Genomic DNA, 19,181 nt, shown 5'->3' on the forward strand with positions numbered 1-19,181 from the left:
AAAAAAAAAAAAAAAAAAAAAAAAATCTTCATCCTAGTACTCTTGTTCCCTCTCCAGCTATCACTCATACCTCTGCTCCCCCATCTTTTTTCAAGAAGTAAAAACATAACTTCTTGAAAGCATGGTACGGACTTGCTGCCTTCACGTTTTCTCTAATCCCTTCTAGCCAGACTTCTAGTCCCATCTCGCCATTAAAACCACTCTTCAAAGATACCAGTAGCCAGTTCTTGGCGATCATCTTATCCCACCTCCCAGATGTTATCCCACCTCCCAGGAGCATTTCATATTACAGGTTGAATGTCCCTTTCTTGAAATGCTTGGGACCAGAAGTATTTTGTATTTTGAAATATTTGCATTATACTTACCAGTTGAGCATCCCAAATTGGAATATCTCAAATCTGAAATGCTGCAGTGAGCATTTCTCTTTGAGCATCATGTCAGTGCTCACGAAGTTTCAGATTTTGGAGCATTTTGGATTTTCACATTTGGGATGCTCAGCCTGTACTGACTCTGTGCTCCTTGACTCTTTCACTTGGCTGGCAGGACTCCTGCCTCTTCTTGTCTCCTTTTACCTAGATGGCTGCTTTGTCTGTCTTTGCTGTCTCCTTCTTTTCCTGACCCCTAAACACTGAAGTGGCCCAGAGCCCATTCTTTTGCTCTCCAGAACCCTGTTACCCTGTGTTCCCTTTTTCTAACTGGTGGTTTGTAGAGCCGCTGATTACTATACTGAACCGACATGTGTAGGTGATATAGCCCACTGACCCACATCATTATTTTAAAACTCAATATTAATCTGTAACTATAATAGGGAAGAGTATCAGAGGAAATAAATGAATTTGCATAATAATCGAATGTGTTTCCCAGATGTACATGCTTAAGCACAGCTGTGTCAGAACACAAAGTGAATTATTCAGGCGTCTGCACCTGTACTCAAATGCAGCAGTTAGAAGTGCAGACGGGAGTGTCAACTGGCAACTTGGATACCACTAGCAGTGATGCTATTGGTGATATGGCTTTGTGAAATGGTAGATAAAGTTGATTAGATTCCAAAGTAAAGAATAATCTGTTTATTTACATAGTAGTTACATTCCTAGAAGATTCCATGCAAAACCAAAAGAACTCCAGAACTTTGGGCTCATATGTATAATGGAATTATGTTTGGGTGCAGATAGCTGTAACACGTTTTTTGCCTATACCGATAGCTGCCGGGATATTCGTTGTTTTGTTGTTGTTGTTTGGTTTTTGTTTTTTTGAGACAGGGTCTCTCTCTGTTGCTCAGGCTGGAGTGCAGTGGTGCAAGACGGCTCACTGCAGCCTCAGCCTCTCCAGCTCAAGCAGTCCTCCTGCCTAAGCCTCCCAAACAGCTGGGATTACAGGTGCACGCCATCCATAATGCCTGGCTAATTTTTAAGTTTTTTGTAGAGATGGTGTTTCATTATATTGCTCAGGCTAGTCTGGAACTCTTAGCTTCAAGTGATCCTCCCACTTCAGCCTCCCAAAGTGCTGAGATGACAGGCATTAGCACTGCGCCCAACCTTTAGCAGGATGTTTGAAAGACCAAGAGGATACGAGACAATTCATTGTGCCAGACATTGCAGAACATCTAGCATTCCAGGCCCCCACCTGCTAAATGCCAGTAGCACCCCCACAACATTTCAGACAGTCAAAAACACTTTCAAGCCAGGCATGGTGGCTCATGTCTGTAATCCCAACACTTTGGGAGTCTGAAGTGGCAGCCCAAAGCCAGACGATCACGTGAGTTCAGGAGTTCGAGTCCAGCCTGGGCAACATAGTGAGACCCCCGTCTCTACCAAAAAAAGAATTAAAAAATTATCCAGGTGTGGTGGTGCACGCCTGTAGTCTCAGCTGCTTGGGAGCTGAGGTGAGAGGATTGCTTGCGCCCCAGAGATTGAGGATGCAGTGAGCTGCGATTGCACCACTGCACTCCAGCCTGGGTGACAGAGTGATCCCCATCTCAAAAAGAATAAATTCAGATTTCCAAAGGTTTCCTAGGGACAGGACACCAGCCCCACTGAGAAGCAGTGCCCTAGGCAGTCACACCCGGTCCCAGAGCTTTCAGCAGTATCTCTGAGTTAAGCTTGTGCACATTGGTGTCTGTATGCTGATGGCTCCCTGAGCTCCAGACTCCTGTCCAGCTGTCTTTACTGGATATCTGGGAGCATCTCACACTTCACACGTCTAAAACAGCTCTTGGCCTTCTCCCGTAAACTCCTTTTCCCCCTCTTCTCTGTTTCAATAAATGATTCCACCATCCGCCTAACCGCTTGATCAGAAACTTAGGAGTCATTGTGGGGACACACACATACATACATGTAGACAGACACACACATACATATGTACATTCTCTTATGTGACAAATGTCCATGTTACCAGGCCTCACTGTGTCATAGCTGTCATTTTGAATGGCTCTTTTCCACTCATTGTGAGCTCCACCAGAGCTTGGACTATGTTCAGCTCGTCAGTGTTCCCAGGGCTTAACAGGGACCTGGTTGCCAAGTAGATACTTAATTGTTAAATAAATGAATTAATGAACGAACAGACCAGTGTAAAGTGATTGAAACACCTCATTCACCATTTCACTGACTATTAACTGAATCAAAGATAAGGTGGCCACATTTGCATGTGGTCTGTGCATCCTGGAGTCTGAGCCTGCCTGACTGAAGGGCTGTCAACAGCCTGCACAGACATCCGTTAAGGGCTGGTAGCCAGGGTTAGGGGAGCTGATGGTTGTTCTGTCCCCCAGGTCTACTCTCCATGGCCAACTCTGGCCCAAACACCAATGGCTCCCAGTTCTTCCTGACATGTGACAAGACAGACTGGCTGGATGGCAAGCACGTGGTGTTTGGAGAGGTCACCGAAGGCCTAGATGTCTTGCGGCAAATTGAGGTATGTGGCCAGGAATGGGCCACCTCCTCACCCAGGCCTTTGGAGCACAGCCCTGTGGGAAGGCTGGAAAGGCTCTGTGGCCTCAGAGAGATGGCCAGGGGCTGTGTCCAGGGGGAGGGGCTGCTGCTGCCCAGGTTCTGGGGTGGAAGTGGGCAAATGGGCAGGCAGGGGTTGGTATCCCAAAACCACTGTTAGTCTCCGGCCTTACTACCTCACTTCTGTTCTGCCCACAAAGGCCCAGGGCAGCAAGGACGGGAAGCCAAAGCAGAAGGTGATCATCGCCGACTGTGGGGAGTACGTGTGAGGCGGCACTCTCTGCTTCCCCCTCCGCTCTTGCCCCTGCACATCCAGGAAGGAGCTGCCAGCCTCAGAGGAGGCAGCACCGAGGGTGCCTGTTTGAAGCAAGCAGCATTTGGTGTATGAGCCCTTCCTCAGGGTCCGCTTGGAGCAGCTCCTCTGCAGGCACAGCCTGGACTATTCCCAAGCGCAGCTGTGGGCCCAGGAGCCAGTGCAGGTGCTCCCCTCCACCATGGGCAGGCTGTGCAAAAAGCCACTGGCTTTTCTCAGCATTTGCTGCTGGGCCTGTCCTGGGACTACCACTGTGGCTCTTAGGTGTTTTCTTTGCTAAAATAAACCCTTGTTCTTATGCTGCTGCCTCCTGCTAGTTTTTGGGAGTTGCCAGAGATAGTGTCTGTGGCTAAGCTGGACCTCTGAGGCAGGCTGGTGAGGGTGAGTGGGGAGAGCAGAGTATCTTTCCACAGCTTTCATTTCCTCCCTTGGGTTTATCCCCTTAGATGTCAGGTGATGTATCTTCACACCAGGCATCTATGTCAGGGCAACGGAAATTAAAGACTGTGGAAGGTTCGGTCTTCTGCTGCCTCTGCTCCTAAACCCAGCTGCCAGTCTTACAGCCAGCAAGTATACTCTCAGTGGTTCACTTGTTTATTTGTTCACTTTCGCCCCACAGATTTAAAAAAATGAAATTTTTATAACTCAAAGTGCCTTCTCTGTGCCAAGTACTATGCCTATTTGTCAGGAGACATAAGGCCAACAAACTACATGTGCCTAATCCAGCCCACTGCCTGTTTTTATGAATCAGGTTTTATTGGAACACAGTCACATCCATTTGTTTACTTACTGTCCATGGTGGTTTCTCACTGCAGTGTCAAAGTTGAGTAGTGGACACAATACAGGCTATGGTCCCTGTATTAGGGTTTTCTAGAGAAGCAGAACCAATAGGATGTGTATATATGTAGAGAAAGAGATTTATTTTAAGGAACTGGCTCAGGCAGTTGTGGGAGCTGGCAGATCTGGAATCTGCACAACAGGCCAGCAGGCTGGAGACTCAGGAAAAAAACTGATGTTGCAGTTCAAGTCTGAGGCAGTTTGGAAGCAGAATTCTTCCTCCAGTGATCTCAGTCTTTTTTCTCTTAAGAATTTCAACTGATTGGATGAGGCCTACTAACATTATGGAGGGTAATCTGCTTTACTCTCTACTGACTTAAATATGAATCCATCTAAAAAGTAGGCCAGGCAACTATTGGGAGGCTGAGGCAGGAGGATCACTTGAGCCCAGGAGTTCAAGACCAGCCTGGGCAATGTAGTGAGACCCCCATCTCTAGGGGGAAAAAAAAAAGCCAGGTATGGTGGTGCACGCCTATAGTCCCAGCTACTCAGAAGGCTGAGGTGGGAGGATCACTTGAACCTGGGAGGTTGAGGCTGCAGTCAGCCATGGTCATGCTACTGTACTCCAGCCTGGGTGACAGAGTGAGACCCTGTCTCGAAAAAAAGAAACCATCATCACAGCAACATCTAGACTAGTGTTTGACTAAAAGCTGGATACCATGGCCTAGTCAAATTGACACACAAAATAGACCATCACAGTCCCAAGGCCTGAAATACTATCTGAGCCTTTACAAAACAGGATTGCTGGCCACTGAAGAGAACAAATGGTCCCACCCTCTGCTGAGCTCACAGTCTGACTCTCCTGTGTGCAGCCACTTCTTGGAGCTGGCTTCTCTCCATTCCCCCTCCAGGTGCTGGTCAGCCAGGCGCTTGTAAAGAATCTCATCTGCTGAAGGCTCTTAGCAGGGACTGAGCCCTGTAGCTGCTGGACACCTCCTGTGGGTTGGGTCACTCAGACCATTCAGAATCCACTGAGCTGAGCTTTTGCATCTTGGATTGAGATCTGAATGAGCCGGGAGGCAGGAGAGGCCCCCTGGTCCTCATGACCCTAGGATAGCTCCTGCTGAGGGATGTTGGCATTCTGGCCCTACCTCTGGCTCCCATGTGCCGACTGGACTTTCTGAGCTCCAGCTGCTACAGTTGGCTGAGTTTCAGGCTCCACGTAGCTGGGATGTGCCACATGGTTACCCCTCACCCCTATGGAGCTTCCAAAAGAGAGCGTCCCTCAAAGCACAGCTCCTTCTCAGTGCAAATTATGGCCATCAGAGGTCAGTCACAGGTGTTAGGCAGGCACCTATGAAGCTGGGGATGATAGCACTGACTTCAGTGCTTGGATGAGAACCAAGAGAGAGTGTGTAGAAAAAGCACAGCCAGCCTCCCATAAAAGGACAGACTCCTGTGACAACTTTGTCGCTCTGTTCCTCCCTGATATTCTGGGGAAGCGGAGGCCAGTGGGCAGTTCTGAAAGCTCAGCAGGTGTGGAGCCATTGAGTGTGAACTTCTCTCTCAGTGCTCCACCTGGGTGTCCACAGATGTTATTCAATGCACACTGGAACCCTGCACAGGTAAACTGAGGCTTTAGTGGCATGACTGCCAAAGGTCACACAGGATGGTTTGGCAGAGCTGGGATTAGAAGCCCAGCCTGCCTCTCTTCAGTAGTAATGGAGTCCTGGGTGCATTACTAGGCTTTAGCCTCAATCTGTGGCAGGCAGAGTCCACAGCCCTGGGGAATGACACCGTCAAGGTTCCCATGATTGGCCAGGACCTTTGTGGAGAGACACAGGAGACAGGACCCTGTTCTTCCAGGCCGGGAGGGGAGCCCCAGAGCTGGGCAGCGGAATGCCCCACAGCCTGGCCACCTGCTTCGGATACGCACCACGCAGCAGCTGCCCCTGGCTGCCTCGAGAAAACTGACCTCTCTGGGAAGTGGACCCAGTGGCTCTGTGGGCGCCCTTTCCTGTAGCCTGGAGAGCAAAGCGGCTTTCCCTGGCACTGTGTGGCTCCTGTCCCAACTGGCCTCCCCATTCCACGTTCCCTTTGCTGGACCGGCACCAGGACTGGGCACAGGGCTTCCTTTTGCTGATTCATTTCCCCACTAACTCATTCAGAGTTGAGCCCCATCTGAGTCCCCACATGCTGGCCCTGAAACAGTTGCAAAAGCCGAAACCAGGGATGGCAGGCCCAGGAGGAGTGCTGTGGCTGTTGGAGTTTCCTCTCTTACAGTGTGACAGTCACCTCCAGGTGCTCCCAGCATCTGTTGCAGTCATGGCAGCCTCACAGCAACCTCTGAAGAAGGAATTATGGAACCAACTTTGTTGTAGAGTTCAGTGATGGGAAACTAAACTGGAAAAAGCACATCACAAAGAAACTTATACATAGTACAATTTTGTAAAAATATCTGTTATATGTAAGCATAGGTATTTGTATATCTTAAGAAAAAAAGCCTAGAAATAAAGTTACCAAAATATTAATAGTGTGTTTATCTGACTTGTGGGACTACGGTAATTTGAATTGTATTTTATTTTTTATATACCCCACTTTCTTCCAAAACTGCATTTTTTTTTTTGAGAAGTGAAAGACATTTTGAAAAGGGGTCAAGTGCCCATCCAGGGTTCCTTTCAAAAAGGGGGTCAAGCACTTGACCTGGATGGGCAGTTCCCCCATGCAGATTGCCACCCAAGACACCTGGTGGATACAGACCTCTCTTAGCAGGACATGGGATCCCAGTGTCTGGGAACACAAGAGCAGAGTTTCACATCTACTGCCACAAGTGACACTTGCGAGGCCTTTAAAGGCTGTAAGAATACAAGTCCTGCCCTCTGAGGGATGCCATGTGTAGATGGTTTAGGAAAAAGCACAGCTCTGAAATAAATACATCACCTGCAGAACACATTTTGGTTTAATGGACGACATAGAAGTGGCTCAAAAATAAGCAAATTCATTTGTAATAATACCAGCAGGTACCTATTGTTAAGCATTTATATGTCAGACATCCTAAAGATTTATGTACATATTTAATCTTTATAATAACTTTGGGAGGGAAGAACCAATATCATACTCTACAAAGGTGGAAGCAGAACCAGGATTCAAATCTATTTGGCACCAAAAATCTACCTCTTGCTACACTGCCTCTATTCCTATTTCTTTGGACCTTTTCCAGAACATGTTACTTCCCTGCCTCAGTTAGAAGTTAGTGACTACGAATCCCCTGCTGACTTGGCCTCAAGGCCAGTATTGCACTGCAAGGACCAAGACTGCTGGGCGTTCCTCCTTCGCCTGTTGTGTGTGTCCTCTCTTCCTGTCAACTGTCATTGATTTCTTATTGCTGTCAGTAGATCTGAAATGACCACCACCGTCATCCTTCCAACCCTCATCTGGTGCAACAGGCCATGCCCTAAGCAAAGAAAAGGGAAATGGCGGTATCTGTGCTGCCAGCCTGGGCCACCCGCTGCAAATGCACATGCTTGGCTCAGCAAACAGATAACTCAAGGATTAAACTCATGGGGTTTGTGTTCATTCACAGTCGTTTCATTGCTCAAGGGATTTTTCTATTTTATTTCATTTGGTGACTATCTGGATGACAAAAGTTGCTGAAAGTCTGATGGCCAACTAGGTACACAAAGCCTTATGTTTTTCCATTGTTCTGTATGAACCAGGAGGATCACAGCTCCTGTTGGTTCCTGCTGTGCACAGCTTGATTAATGGGTAAGGTGTATTCCCTATCTACAAACCTTCAGGTAGTTTACAGACATTCTTGGTGCACACCTAACTATGCCAGATCATTGGCTGGGCACTAAAGATACAGGTGGAGTAAAAAATTACTTGTCAAAATAACTGGCTAATTTAAAATTTACAATTGCCTAGAAGACCATCTTTGATGTTAAGAAGGAACTGTTAAGTAAATACTAGGATAGCAAACAGGTTTCATAATTTCGTTTTGTTGAGACAACAGTTCTGCTCTTGTCGCCCCGGCTGAAATGCAATGGTGTGATCTCCGCTCACTGCAACCTCCACCTCCCAGATTCAAGCAATTCTGCCTCAGCCTCCTGAGTAGCTGGGATTACACGCATGCACCACCATGCCCAGGTAATCTTGTATTTTTAGTACAGACGGGGTTTCACTGTGTTGGCCAGGATGGTCTTGAACTCCTGACTTCAGGTGATCTGCCCGCCTTGGCCTCCCAAAGTGCTGGGATTACAGGCGTGAGCCACCGTGCCTGGCCAGGTTCCATGTTATGTGCCAAATCTGCTTCGTGACAGCCACCGGTGCCCCACATTCAGGGTTATGAGGCTGCTTCTGGCTCACTGTGAGGAGTTGGTAGACAGATTCTTTGGCTGAAGGTTGTTTGGAAATCAAAAAGTGCAGATAGAAAATGGAGGCCCCGATAAGGAAGCCACCTACAAGGCAGGTCTCCTCACATCCAGGCCAGAGCTGAGATCCCTGTGCTGATAGGGAACTCACCAACTTCCAGACAGCCTGGGGCCGCCCTTTGCATACATGGGAAGGCCTCTTCCTCTGCGCTTGCACATGGAGGCCCTCCCTGGTCCAGGTGGAGGGGCTGCTGTCCTGCAGCGTGGCCCCAGCCTCCACCCCTGCTGCCAGATCAGCTCTCCCCAGGCCCCTCTCTGGGGGTGCAGCATGTGAACTCCAGAGAGGCGCATCCTTGGGCACATGGGGAGGTGGAGCCACCCTGCCGGGCTGTGCCTGTGGATGGGGCAGACCCAGGATCTGCTTTTAATGACACGGTTTGGGCAGCTGGACTCTGTCTATTCCAGCAGGTAAATTACAGGCTTAGCAAGTCAGAAATCAAATAAACACTCCAACTCCCAGTGGCTGCTCCAAGGAGAACAGCGGTTTCCGGGAACAACAGAGGCTGAGCAAACCTCCCCACTCAACTCAGCCTAATTACTGCCTGTCACTCCCTGGGACAGGGACCTTTTCTTTGACTCACAGGCCCAAGACACAGGACAGTGCTGGTGGGCACCCAGGGTGACACTGACTTTGGTAACCAGCCTGTTTTTCATGGCCCCTGGCCTTGCCCCAGACCTGGCCACAGGCTGCCATGTTGCCGATACATGCTCGGGCGGGGATGGACTGCTCCTCAGCATCGCAGAAGATGGCAACCAGGTTTCACTTTACATCATATCTGTTGGCAGTGGCTGTGCTGACCATTTGAAAATTCCATTCAGATTTGGAAGAAAAACATTCCAGATTGATTATTGATGTCTGCCATGCAGAGGAGAAAGGGAAATGATGGCATCTGTGCTGTGCATTGTCATCCTGGGCCACCCAATGCAACCTCATGCTTGCTTAGCAAAGGGAAAACTCCACAGAGCTGAGCTCCTGATGGGGCAACATGGTAGCAGATAGATGGGTCAATTAGAAGCCCCAAGATTTTTCTGTTTCTCTGAAACAAAATGTCCATGCACTTATATGGCTTTCCTAGATGGCAGAGGCAGATGCAAAGCAGGAAGACAAGGGAAGATAAATGCCATTGGCTTTAGCTGTAAATAATGCTGTTCACTCAGCTTTTTCTTGAGTTGACTCCACATGCATACCCGTGGCCAGTGGATCAGTGCTTCAGATCTATACAATACTTTAGGGGATGTCCAGTTTTAAACCCAGCCTTGCACCTCGGAGAGGCAGGCAATGGGGAGCCAACCAGACCCTCACTACACATACCACACCCTGTGATGGATGGTGAAGAGCTCAAGGTGGCCAACAGTGGGTTCCAGGTGCCTCTCAGGTCATTCCACGTCTATCTCACGACCTGGGCCAGTAAGGGGCATGGATAGGACCTCAGACAGGACTTCTGTGCCAACCCTGAAGAACCGTCCAGGACATGCCTTCAGGGGAGGGGTTTGGGTAGAACACTGCCTGATGATTGAGACCACCTGCGCTGGAGACAGGACAGTCACACAAACGCCTGGCAGGGCAAGGGGAGCATAGGAGCCTGGCATGAAGGAGAAAGGGTCATGGACATGACTGTGAGGGTCCTCCCTGGCAATGCCCCGGCCTGGGGTCTGGCTGGGTTTGAGGGTTTCCTGCTTCTGAGGGGCCCGATCCAGATAAGAAGGGCGGCTGCAGCAGGACCGGGCAGGCAGGTGGGCTCAGTGGCAGCCGCAGGCCTTGACCACCATGTTGCGGTGCTTGCGCAGGATGACGTTGTTGCTGCTGTCATAGTAGAGCACAGAGGTGGCGCTGAGCTTGGTGGGCGCGCAGCATGCCTTGGGGACTGCATCTGGTGTCATCAGGTGCACCTGGCCAGGAAGGGGGCACAGGCAGGGACATGAGCCCAGTGACCTCCTCCAAGGACCCACCCATCCCTGCCCCAACTCCACCTGTGCCCTGCCTTGGCCATCTCCAGGCCAGCCACATGGGAGCAGCACAATAATGATAACTATTAATAGGAATAAGAGCAGCCCTCAGGGCTCCGGGAGTGGGAGCCATGGTGACCTGCAGCGCCCAGGGAGGGACACATGGCAGGGGGTGTGGGGCAGGTGGGCAGGGCACTAATGAGGGGCCTCGAGTCCCAGGCCAAGGGCTCAGACTTCCTCCTGGGGATAATGGGAAGGAGAACCGCATGGCCAGGTTTTTGCCTTAGTGAGGTCCCAGAGGGGAGCCTGGAAGGACCACTTTCTTCTTTTGGTCCTTCGGACACCCCGAGGCTCTGCCTCCCACATCCCAGCCTCCCTCCCCAGGCTCTGGGAGGCCAGGCCTCAGCCCCTCTCCTGTGCTGCTCCTTCTCCCAGAGGACTGCATCCGCCCTCAGCACTTCAAGGCCCTGCATGTCCCCGCGCCTCTCCACTCCCTGGGCTCACTCGGACCTCTCTTCTGAACTCCAGACTTGGGGATCCTGCTCCCCTCCCCACTTCTGCACTTGGGGTCTAATGGGACCTCAGCGGAACACAATTCCTCCTGCCCTGACATCATAGTCCCCGCCTGGGAGGCCTCCTGGATGACTCCTCTCACCTTCTCCCTTCCCTGGAAGCAGCCCCTGGCTCAACCTCCACCTCCATGCTGCCTCGGACCACCTGCTCCGTCCAGCTGCCATCACCTGCCAGGTGACCACAGCAGCCTTCACTCATCCCCAACTCCTCCACCTTCCACTGCCGCCCCCATCCCCCATCCCAGTCTCCCCCAGCAGCCAGAGAGAGGTCCTTCTGAAGGGTGACGTGGACCAGAACACTGCTTTGCTAAAGAGCTCCGACAGCCTATTGGGTTACTGGAAATAACCCCAGGCCCTAGGGGAGCTGGCCGTGCCCACCCTGGTGTCACCTCCCTCTGCCCTCCTCCTACTGACTGCACCCACCCCCTCCTCCCTGCTGGCCCTGAACCTGCCAAGCTCACTCCTGTCTTAGGGCCTTGGAATTGCTCCTTCTGCTGGAACATTCCTCCTCCAGCTGCTGACTGGCCCCCTCCTTTTGTGGAGAGGCCAGGCCCAGTCTCTCTCCACTGATAAGGCAGCCGCTCTGCTCTTTCTCACAGGAGGTGTCAGCTCCACGGTTGGTTTGCTTTGGACAAACCGACAAACCGACAGCATCCCCTAGAGCTCAGTGCCTGTTTGCTACCCAGCAGGTTGTGAGCACTCACTTTAGTTGAGCCCCTGAGGGGCAAGGGCAAGGGCAGAGAGGATGGAGTCTGGGAGCTGCAGGTGCAGTCACCTTCCCCTGCACCTCCCACACATGCATAGAGGGTGGCTAGGCCGGGCCACCCCTCGCGTCCTCATCACCCCTGAGCCTTTCCAAGGAGGCAGCTCCAGGTGTCCAGCAAACGCCATTTGACCACCCAGAAAGGAATCATTATCATAGGCTTAGAGCTGCTTTAGTAATTCCTTTCCTCTCACATCAAGGCATCGCCTTTGAACAACCTCCTACGAGAAAAACATAAGGCTGTGGAATACCAGGAACTGGGATTCTAGGTAAAAAGTTCTAGAAGGAAGCCTCGGTGCCAGAATCCACAAACACACAGAGCACTCCGCAGTGAGCAGCACCAGTGATCCCATCAGAAGCCTGCTTTCATCATTGAAGGTTGCCGCAGACAGCGAGGCATCAAAAGCCAGGGGATCCAGAGAAAACACAAATGGCCAAGAGAGAAACTGGGGGAAAAGCCAAAGGGTTGAGAGCCAAACCGTCCAGATGCTCCCTGCCTGCGGAGTGGCACAGGTGGGTGATAGCACACACACGTCCCGCACACTGTGTGCATATATTGTGGGCGGCCAGACTTCCCAGCGTACTCGGGGGCCCGTGTGTGTTAAGATCACAAAGTCCCCACACGGGCATGCATGTCCATTTCGTGTGCTGTGCCTCTGAACGTAAGGAGCTGTGCCTCCGTCCGTCTGGGCACCACATGCAGGTGCTTAAGTGTCCCACAGGAGCATGTGCGGTGCATAGAACAGGCATGTGTACACAACTGTTCAGTGTCAGTGTGGGGTGTTTCTGTGTTCAGGTGTGAGTCTACATGTATTAGTGTGGCTGTGTGAGGACAAGTTCCTGCAGAGCTGTAGGAATTTACCCATGTTACTGACTCCGTGCAGAGAAAGCCCCTTGAGATGTGGAGCAGGTGGCCTCACTGCCCTCCCGGCCGGCTGGACCAGACCCCTCTCCACAGAGACCCTCACCCCAGGGGGCTGGGCAGGATGGACACGGTACTGACCAGGGACTGCAGGATGGCGTGGTTGGTGGCGTTCATGCAGGAGCCCAGAGGGAAGGAGCACTCCCCCTCACAGTAATAGGCCGAGTAGCCTTGGGGGGCGATGACCCAGTCCTAGGGGACATGGGAGAAGGTGAGTCCCATTCATGTGCCCCTCCTGAGCCCCCCATCCTGTCACTGGACTTGTCACAGGACAGCCCAGGGCTGCCCCTGAACCTCCCTGAGCGTCAGGGCCCAAACCCACCCTCGGTCCCTGCAAGGCAGTCTCCCCCAGGAGGTCTGAATGCACCTAGGAACCCCAGCAGACAGGGCTGGGTGGGAGCTCAGGCCCGACATCCCCCATCCTCGCTCTGCGTCCCCCTTCCCAGCCAGCCCTCTCCTGCCTGCACCTCCCAGAGCTGCAGTTGCAGCCGATGCAGGGAGGCACTGCCAGCCTGGCCTCAGTTTCCCTGCTGCAAAGCTGACAGCTTAGTTGCAGTCTTCATTTTCATGGTTAAAAAATAAAATGTCCTTTCTCACCATATTCCCTCTTTAGAAAACTTGGAAAACACAGAAAAAAAATAAAGAAGAAAAACTGAAGTCACTCATGATTCTATGTCCTCCCTGCAGAGTCACTTCTGATCTACAGGTGGTGATTGTTATTTCAGAAACAAGGAGAGTCAGCAATTACCAGCCAGCCAAGGTCCTGGAAGCTGACGTAGAGCTCGTGCCGACGGCAGACCTGCTGCCCGTGGGAGCCGTGGACGTCATCTGCAGGGACAGAAGGGCAAGGTCTTTTCTGGGGTTCCTGCTCTGTGCAGCTACTATGGGGTACCAAGGTGGGGGATGCCCTGATTTGTCATTTGTCAAATAAACGAATGACAGGAAACCATTTGGTCTCATAAAGCCCATCCCTGGAACTCTGCTTGTACCGTGACCCAGCTGAAGAGCCTGTCATGGCTCCCGATGGCTAGAGTGACACTGTGCTCAGCACTCCTGTCCTTCAGCCTGTGAGCGTCTTGATGCGCCAGTAAACAGCCCAGCAGGACCCTCGGCCATCCTGTGCCGCTTCCTCTCTAGAGACCCCTGTGACTCCAGCCCACCCTCTCCTGCCACACCCGTTCCTCAGGTTCAAGTGGCTCATGACCAGGCCAGTTAAAGGCCGACTCCCTGGGAAGGAGGCCACAGGGTCGGTCAGGCCTGTCCCTGATCCTGAAGGGCTTGGCCCAGTTGGGGAGAAAACTTGACATAAGCAGCCGAGGATGGTGCGGGGTGTCCAGGCACAACCGCGGGTCACGAGGGGCTGCGGCTCCCAGGGAAGGGGCAGCTGATTCCGATGGAGGCTCCTAAGAAAGACCTGGAGGAGCCAGGGGGAGAGAGGGGGCCTTCTGGGTGGCAGGGACAGCCAGGACAGGCCTCTGGAGTGCCGGTCGCCAGGGTGCATCAGGGCAAAAGATGGGGTCAGGAAAGGTGGCTGGAGAGTGGCCATCAGCTTGAACCGACCTGAGCCTGAGGGCTCTGGGCCACCACTTGGTTCTCACCCTGCCTCTCTCAACTGGAAGCCCGCAGGGCCTCGGCCCCACCCCGCCCAGCCCTCACCAAAGATCCCTGGGAGTCGGTTGGCCTGCGGCAGCTCATTGGTTTTCTTTGGCTGCCTCCTTCTCAGTGGCCTCACTGCCCGAGGGGTGCGGATGGGACTCGGACTGGCCCTGAAGAAAGTAACCACGAAAGGCTGTCGGGAGCGCGGGGCCCGTTGACCCAGCAGGCCAGCCAGGCCGGGATCCACGCTGTGCCCTGCGACAGAAAGGAGAGAGGGGTCACTCGTGGGCAGTGGCCCTGCAGCAGACACAGCAGGGATCTCTCTGCCGGGGCCTGGGCAGGTCCAGGAGCGTGAAGACTGAGGACCCGAGGGTCCCTGCTGAGCCTCAGTTTCCACATCTGAAGCCTGGAGTCCTTGGTCCAGCCCCAGCCAGTCCACATCTCCTGGGGGCAGATCTGGAGGAGGTGGGAGGGGGGTCTCGGTGAGCTGCGGGTGGTGGTATTAGTGACAGCTGTGACACAGACACTTGTGAAGCGTTTTACAAGTTTGAAGATTTTTCCCATGGATCACCTCATTGGGTCCTTACAGTAAGCCTGCAGCTCCTTCTTCACAGGAGACCCAGAGTCCTACTGCCAGTGACTTCGAGAACCAGCGCTCCCACCTCGGTCAAAGGACCCCAAGGCCTGTGTTCTGTCTTCCATCCTGCACTTTCTGGGATGTGAATGTCAAATTTATCACCGAGACAGCTTGTGGCAGCATCTGCCAAGTTTAGTGAGTGCTTGTTCTGCTGGGCACAGCCCAAAAGCAGGGCATTAACTGTCTCCCTGATGCCCATAAGGGAGACGCCAGGCAGAGCAGAGACATTGGAATCAAGTCCCAGAGCCCAGGTTTCAGCCTGCGGCAGTCTCATTCCAGAGTCCAAGTTCTTATGCACGAGCTGGGTTTATGGACAGAAAAGAAAGAAAGAAAAGGCTGAAGCAGAGATCTGACTTGGGCCTCAGCCCCAGGAGGAGTGAAGCCTGTAAACAGGATTGTCCTCCACAGCCGCTTCCAGACTGAGGATGCCACTAAAAACATGATAACTAACCCTGGAGACACCAAGCCTCACCAATAAAACTGTGCATCCTCCTATACTTGTTTGGATTTCAATAACCTTTCTATTGTAAAAGCAATTAAGTAAAGAAACTTTTGAGGCCAGGCAAAGTGGCTCACGCTTGTACTCCCAACACTTTGGGAGGCCGAGGTGGGAGGATTGCTTGAACCGAAGCATTTGAGATCAGCCTGGGCAACATAGTGAGACCCTGGCTCAACAAAAAAATAAAAACAAAAATTAGCTGGGCATGGTGGTGAAGTACCCGCGAGGCTGAGGTGGGAGGACTGCTTGAGCCTGGGCGGTTGAGGCTGCAGTGAGGTGTGATTGTGTCACCACACTCCAGCTGGGTGACAGAGTGAGCATCTGTTTCAAGAAAAAAAAAACCCAAAACTTTTTTCTGGTTGTTTAAAGAAGTCTCCACAATAAACATTTCAAATGTATAAAATCTCTTGGAGCCGTACACTGTAATTTACTTGATATTGGCTCATCATTAGACATGTAGGTTATTTCCTGGCTTTCACGATAAAGATGGAGTGCAATGGAGCCTCCTCACTCTGTGCATGGGTGAAATTTCCTGATACTGAATTGCAGAAGCATGATTACCAGCTCACTTTCATGTCTCTCTAAACAGTGCCAGTTGTTCAGTTTACATGAGAGCACATTTCACCTCCACGTTATAAGCATAGATGTACACATGTATATACACACATGCATATGTTTGTATAAACACACAGATGCACATACTCTTAGAAATTATACATACAGATGTATTTATTCCTACGTAGTTCTTCAGTACACCCTACAGGTCAGGGACACTGCCCTGCCCCACCCTCAGTCCCACTCAAAGGTCAGCCCTTAAGCAGCTGTGCCTCAGTCCTGGTGTCCCTTGGCCACTTGATTGAACAACCAGTGAATCCAGAGACTAACCTTTGACGTGTGACATCATCTGCCACAAACAAACGCGCTGGCAGGAGAGCCTCCCTCCTTCTCAGGAGCATGGACAAGAGCTGCTGAGACAGGGAGGCTGTGAGCTGCAGATGCTAACATGAGGAGGAGGCCCAGAGAGAATCCACTGGGCAGGGCTTGAGTCACGGTGAGTCAAGGTTATGGGGAAGCAGCAGAAATACAAGGACCAGAGCCAGGGCACAGAGGAAAAGGTAAGTGAGGTCACAATGGGGAGAGAACAGGGCAGCCTGAGTGGGGTGGTGACGGTCACCAGCCCGGGCACTGGAGTGTCACTCTGCGGACTGGCTGACACATGGGGATGACCTGGGGCCCAGGGCAGCCCTCCAGGCTGCATGTGTGGCTCTGTCCTGCGATTCCCTGGGGAGCCCTGGCAGCGCTGGGGCCAGAGGGGCCATCAGTCCTGCATGCTTTGCTCAATATTTGCTTCTGTGCAGCTGTGTTCAAGGGTCTTACGGGGTCTCCCAGACACAGGATAGAATGTTGCATTAGATCAGTTACACCACAAACCCTCATAGAGCCTCTCTGAGCCAGGCCTGGCTTGGGTGCTGGGAACCCCTCTGTAGGCCTCACAGGCCAGGTGAGCCTGACTGGGGACCCTTGGAATGGGATCCAGTTCCCATTTTACAGAAGCAGAAACTAAGGCCCAGAGAGAGTAGCAACTGTATGTCCAAGGTCCCAGACCAAGGTGGGTCGGAGCCAGGATTGTCATATAATTTTCCAGCAAACCGCAGGGCACAGCTGGGTATGGCTGGGCGAGATGGGGGTGGCAAAGGGGACTAACAGCTGGTCTCAGTTCAGAGCCCTGCATCTGGCAGGCCTGGAGAAGCTCCCCCACCCCCAGCCCTCTCCTTCCAGAGCTCAGAGCCTCCCTTCTCCATCAGCTCTGCTTCTTTCCCACCCATTCTTGGGCAGGACTCCCTGGCTCCAGCTGGCTGCAGGGAAGGCCAGGCAGTCCAGGTGGGGGGCTCTCAGGCTGCCCAGCTGTTGGGCAGAGCCCTTCTAGAAAGGCAGAGGTGGAGGCCCAGAGGGTCACTTGTCTGCTTCTAGATACCTCGGCCTTTTCCACATTGCTACTGGGAAACTCCTGACACCCAGGGCAAATCAGGTGCCCCTCGCCAGGAGCCCCAAAAGGCACCCCACTGCCCACTAGATGACATTTCATTTCAAGCCCCCACCCTGGCCGTAGTCCCTGGCCCCTTTCCCACACCCCCAGGCTGTTCCCTCCATGAGTGCCAACTCTCCCTGCCCCGCTCTCCTTCCCAGGATCTGGCCTTTCCTGTAGGGCGGGGCTCCAATGGGCCCCTTGGAAAGTCTGTTCTTGACCAGCGAGAACTTACTGCTCTGACCACATGCCCCCATTGGCCTGGGAACCCCCAGAGCTACACTTACGCCGTGCATGCACCATGCCAGGCTTGGTTGTCAACAGCAAGCACCCACGCATACACACACACACACACACACACACGCAATCTTTTCTTAATTTTAGTTTTTGAGACTATAGATTCAGGAGGAAATGCCTCACAGCCTCTTGGGTTACAACGGTTCATCACACAAGCGGCCAGTTTGGGCCTCCATCCCAGAGAGGAAGGCCTAAATGTCTGGTCTGGATGACGCAGGAACAATTCAAATGAAGTTGAGAAAACTCATCTAGTCCCTTGGTTAGGGTTCTAGAACTCCTCCTATCCTAGGCTGTAGCCTTTGGCCACACACAGAGGAAGCTTCCTGGTGGATTTCAGCACCCACAGCCTCTCCCCTCTCAGTCTCTCCCATCACCCAGTCCCTTCCCTTGGAGACGGTCCTGCTTTCCTTCTAGGGACATCTAGAAGCTTGACATCTGATAGGTCCCAGGAGGAGAGATGTGGGAGGAGGAGGGGAGGCTTCATGGAAACAAATTTTAACAACAAAGGCCCCAGAATAAATATCAGCGAAATTCTGTCTAAAAAAGAAAAAAAAAATACAGTAAGCTAAGGTTAATTGGTCCAACTCAGTTGGCTCATGTCTGTAATCCCAGCACTTTGGGAGGCTGAGGCAGGTGGATCGCTTGAGCTCAGGAGTTCGAGACCAGCCTGGGCAACATGGTGAAACTCCATTTCTACAAAATAAATTAAATAAATAAATAAATAAATAAACAAACAAACAAAATAATCAGGCATTGTGATGTGTGCCTGTAGTCCCAGTTACTCAGGAGGCTGAATTGGGAGGATTGCTTGAGCCCAGGAGGCAGACATTGCAGTGAGATCACACCACTGCACTCCAGCTTGAGAGCCGGATCCCGTCTCAAAAAAAAAAAGAAAAGAAAAGAAAAAAAAAAAAAGAATAAAGAAAAAGAAAAAAAAAAACAAGCTTGTGAAGACAGCATGTCTTCCAATCACAAACGCACATCTTTGCTCGCCTATTTCTCATTGCAGTGGTAAAATGGCTCTTTAGGTGTACTCTGGGTGGAGTGATTTTCTCCCTAGTCAGTTTTCATCTCCATTTCATGGTTCTAGTACGAGGGAGGCGCTTGAATGAAATCCTGCTGTGAATGCGCTGGCGCTGTGCACGCTCTGTGTAAACATCACAGAGCAAAGCGGACACCCATTCCTCACCACTGCAGACCTGCCCCTTGCAGTGCTCGAGGAACACAGTGAGGAGCTGATCTGTTTTCCTGTTGTTTTTAATTAAAGTCGCAGCTCTCTAGAGGAGCACAGTACACCTAGGGAGGAAAGTCGGAGGCCAGCAGCAAACGCCTCCAAGCGCTGGGTAAATGCATTCCTGCGGTAACCGACGTCCCCTGAGGAACCTAGTGGGATCCCCTGAGGAGCGCACCCCCCCGCCAGATCCGGGTCCCATCAGAGTGCCACCTGCTGCATGGGCCTT

The 19,181-nt window shown here is 51.9% G+C and overlaps 2 protein-coding genes and 1 long non-coding RNA gene across 6 annotated transcripts in view; 2 read left to right on the forward strand and 1 right to left on the reverse strand.

Annotated features, from left to right (window-relative positions):
* Positions 1–3,560, forward strand: part of PPIE (peptidylprolyl isomerase E) — a 15,705-nt gene extending 12,145 nt beyond the window's left edge. For both annotated transcript variants that reach the window (XM_017854872.1, XM_017854873.1), the window contains exons 9-10: positions 2,765–2,907; positions 3,143–3,560. In XM_017854872.1, the coding sequence (XP_017710361.1) occupies positions 2,765–2,907; positions 3,143–3,211 (212 nt within the window). In that variant the 3' untranslated portion in view covers positions 3,212–3,560. The remainder of the gene's footprint in view (positions 1–2,764; positions 2,908–3,142) is intronic.
* Positions 3,561–4,651: 1,091 nt separating this feature from the next.
* On the reverse strand, positions 4,652–16,589 carry LOC108517065 (bone morphogenetic protein 8B-like). Of its 3 annotated transcripts, XR_001881992.1 has the most exons (6): positions 16,284–16,589; positions 14,323–14,517; positions 13,415–13,494; positions 12,748–12,858; positions 9,775–10,352; positions 4,652–6,435 (listed from the first exon to the last, which is right to left on the reverse strand). XR_001881992.1 is itself a non-coding variant. In XM_017854875.1 (5 exons), the coding sequence occupies exons 1-5, from the start codon at positions 16,300–16,302 to the stop codon at positions 10,203–10,205; spliced, it is 555 nt and encodes a 184-aa protein (XP_017710364.1). In that variant the 5' UTR covers positions 16,303–16,589; the 3' UTR covers positions 6,974–10,202. The 3 variants fall into 3 exon arrangements, 2 of the variants coding, with proteins under 2 accessions (XP_017710364.1, XP_017710363.1); XM_017854875.1 differs by lacking the exon at positions 4,652–6,435 and having other exon boundaries at positions 6,974–10,352; XM_017854874.1 differs by lacking the exons at positions 4,652–6,435; positions 9,775–10,352 and adding an exon at positions 11,898–12,190 and having other exon boundaries at positions 16,284–16,582.
* On the forward strand, positions 12,093–13,612 carry LOC108517066 (uncharacterized). Its single transcript, XR_001881993.1, has 2 exons — positions 12,093–12,257; positions 13,392–13,612. It is a non-coding gene; the product is annotated as an uncharacterized LOC108517066 (long non-coding RNA).
* Positions 16,590–19,181: the final 2,592 nt, after the last annotated feature.

Source organism: Rhinopithecus bieti, unplaced genomic scaffold (genome assembly GCF_001698545.2).
Source record: "Rhinopithecus bieti isolate Rb0 unplaced genomic scaffold, ASM169854v2 scaffold_39946, whole genome shotgun sequence".
NCBI classification, from domain to species: domain Eukaryota; kingdom Metazoa; phylum Chordata; class Mammalia; order Primates; family Cercopithecidae; genus Rhinopithecus; species Rhinopithecus bieti.

Bases quoted from the DNA above. Each gene is read 5' to 3' on its own strand.
- LOC108517065 (XM_017854874.1), bottom strand. The intron at 12,859-13,414 runs GTAATTGCTGAC...CATGTCCCCTAG, and splicing joins TCCAGGACCTTGGCTGGCTG to GACTGGGTCATCGCCCCCCA. The intron at 12,191-12,747 runs GTCAGTACCGTG...CTTTTCCCCCAG, and splicing joins ACGCCATCCTGCAGTCCCTG to TTTCTCTCTTGGCCATTTGT.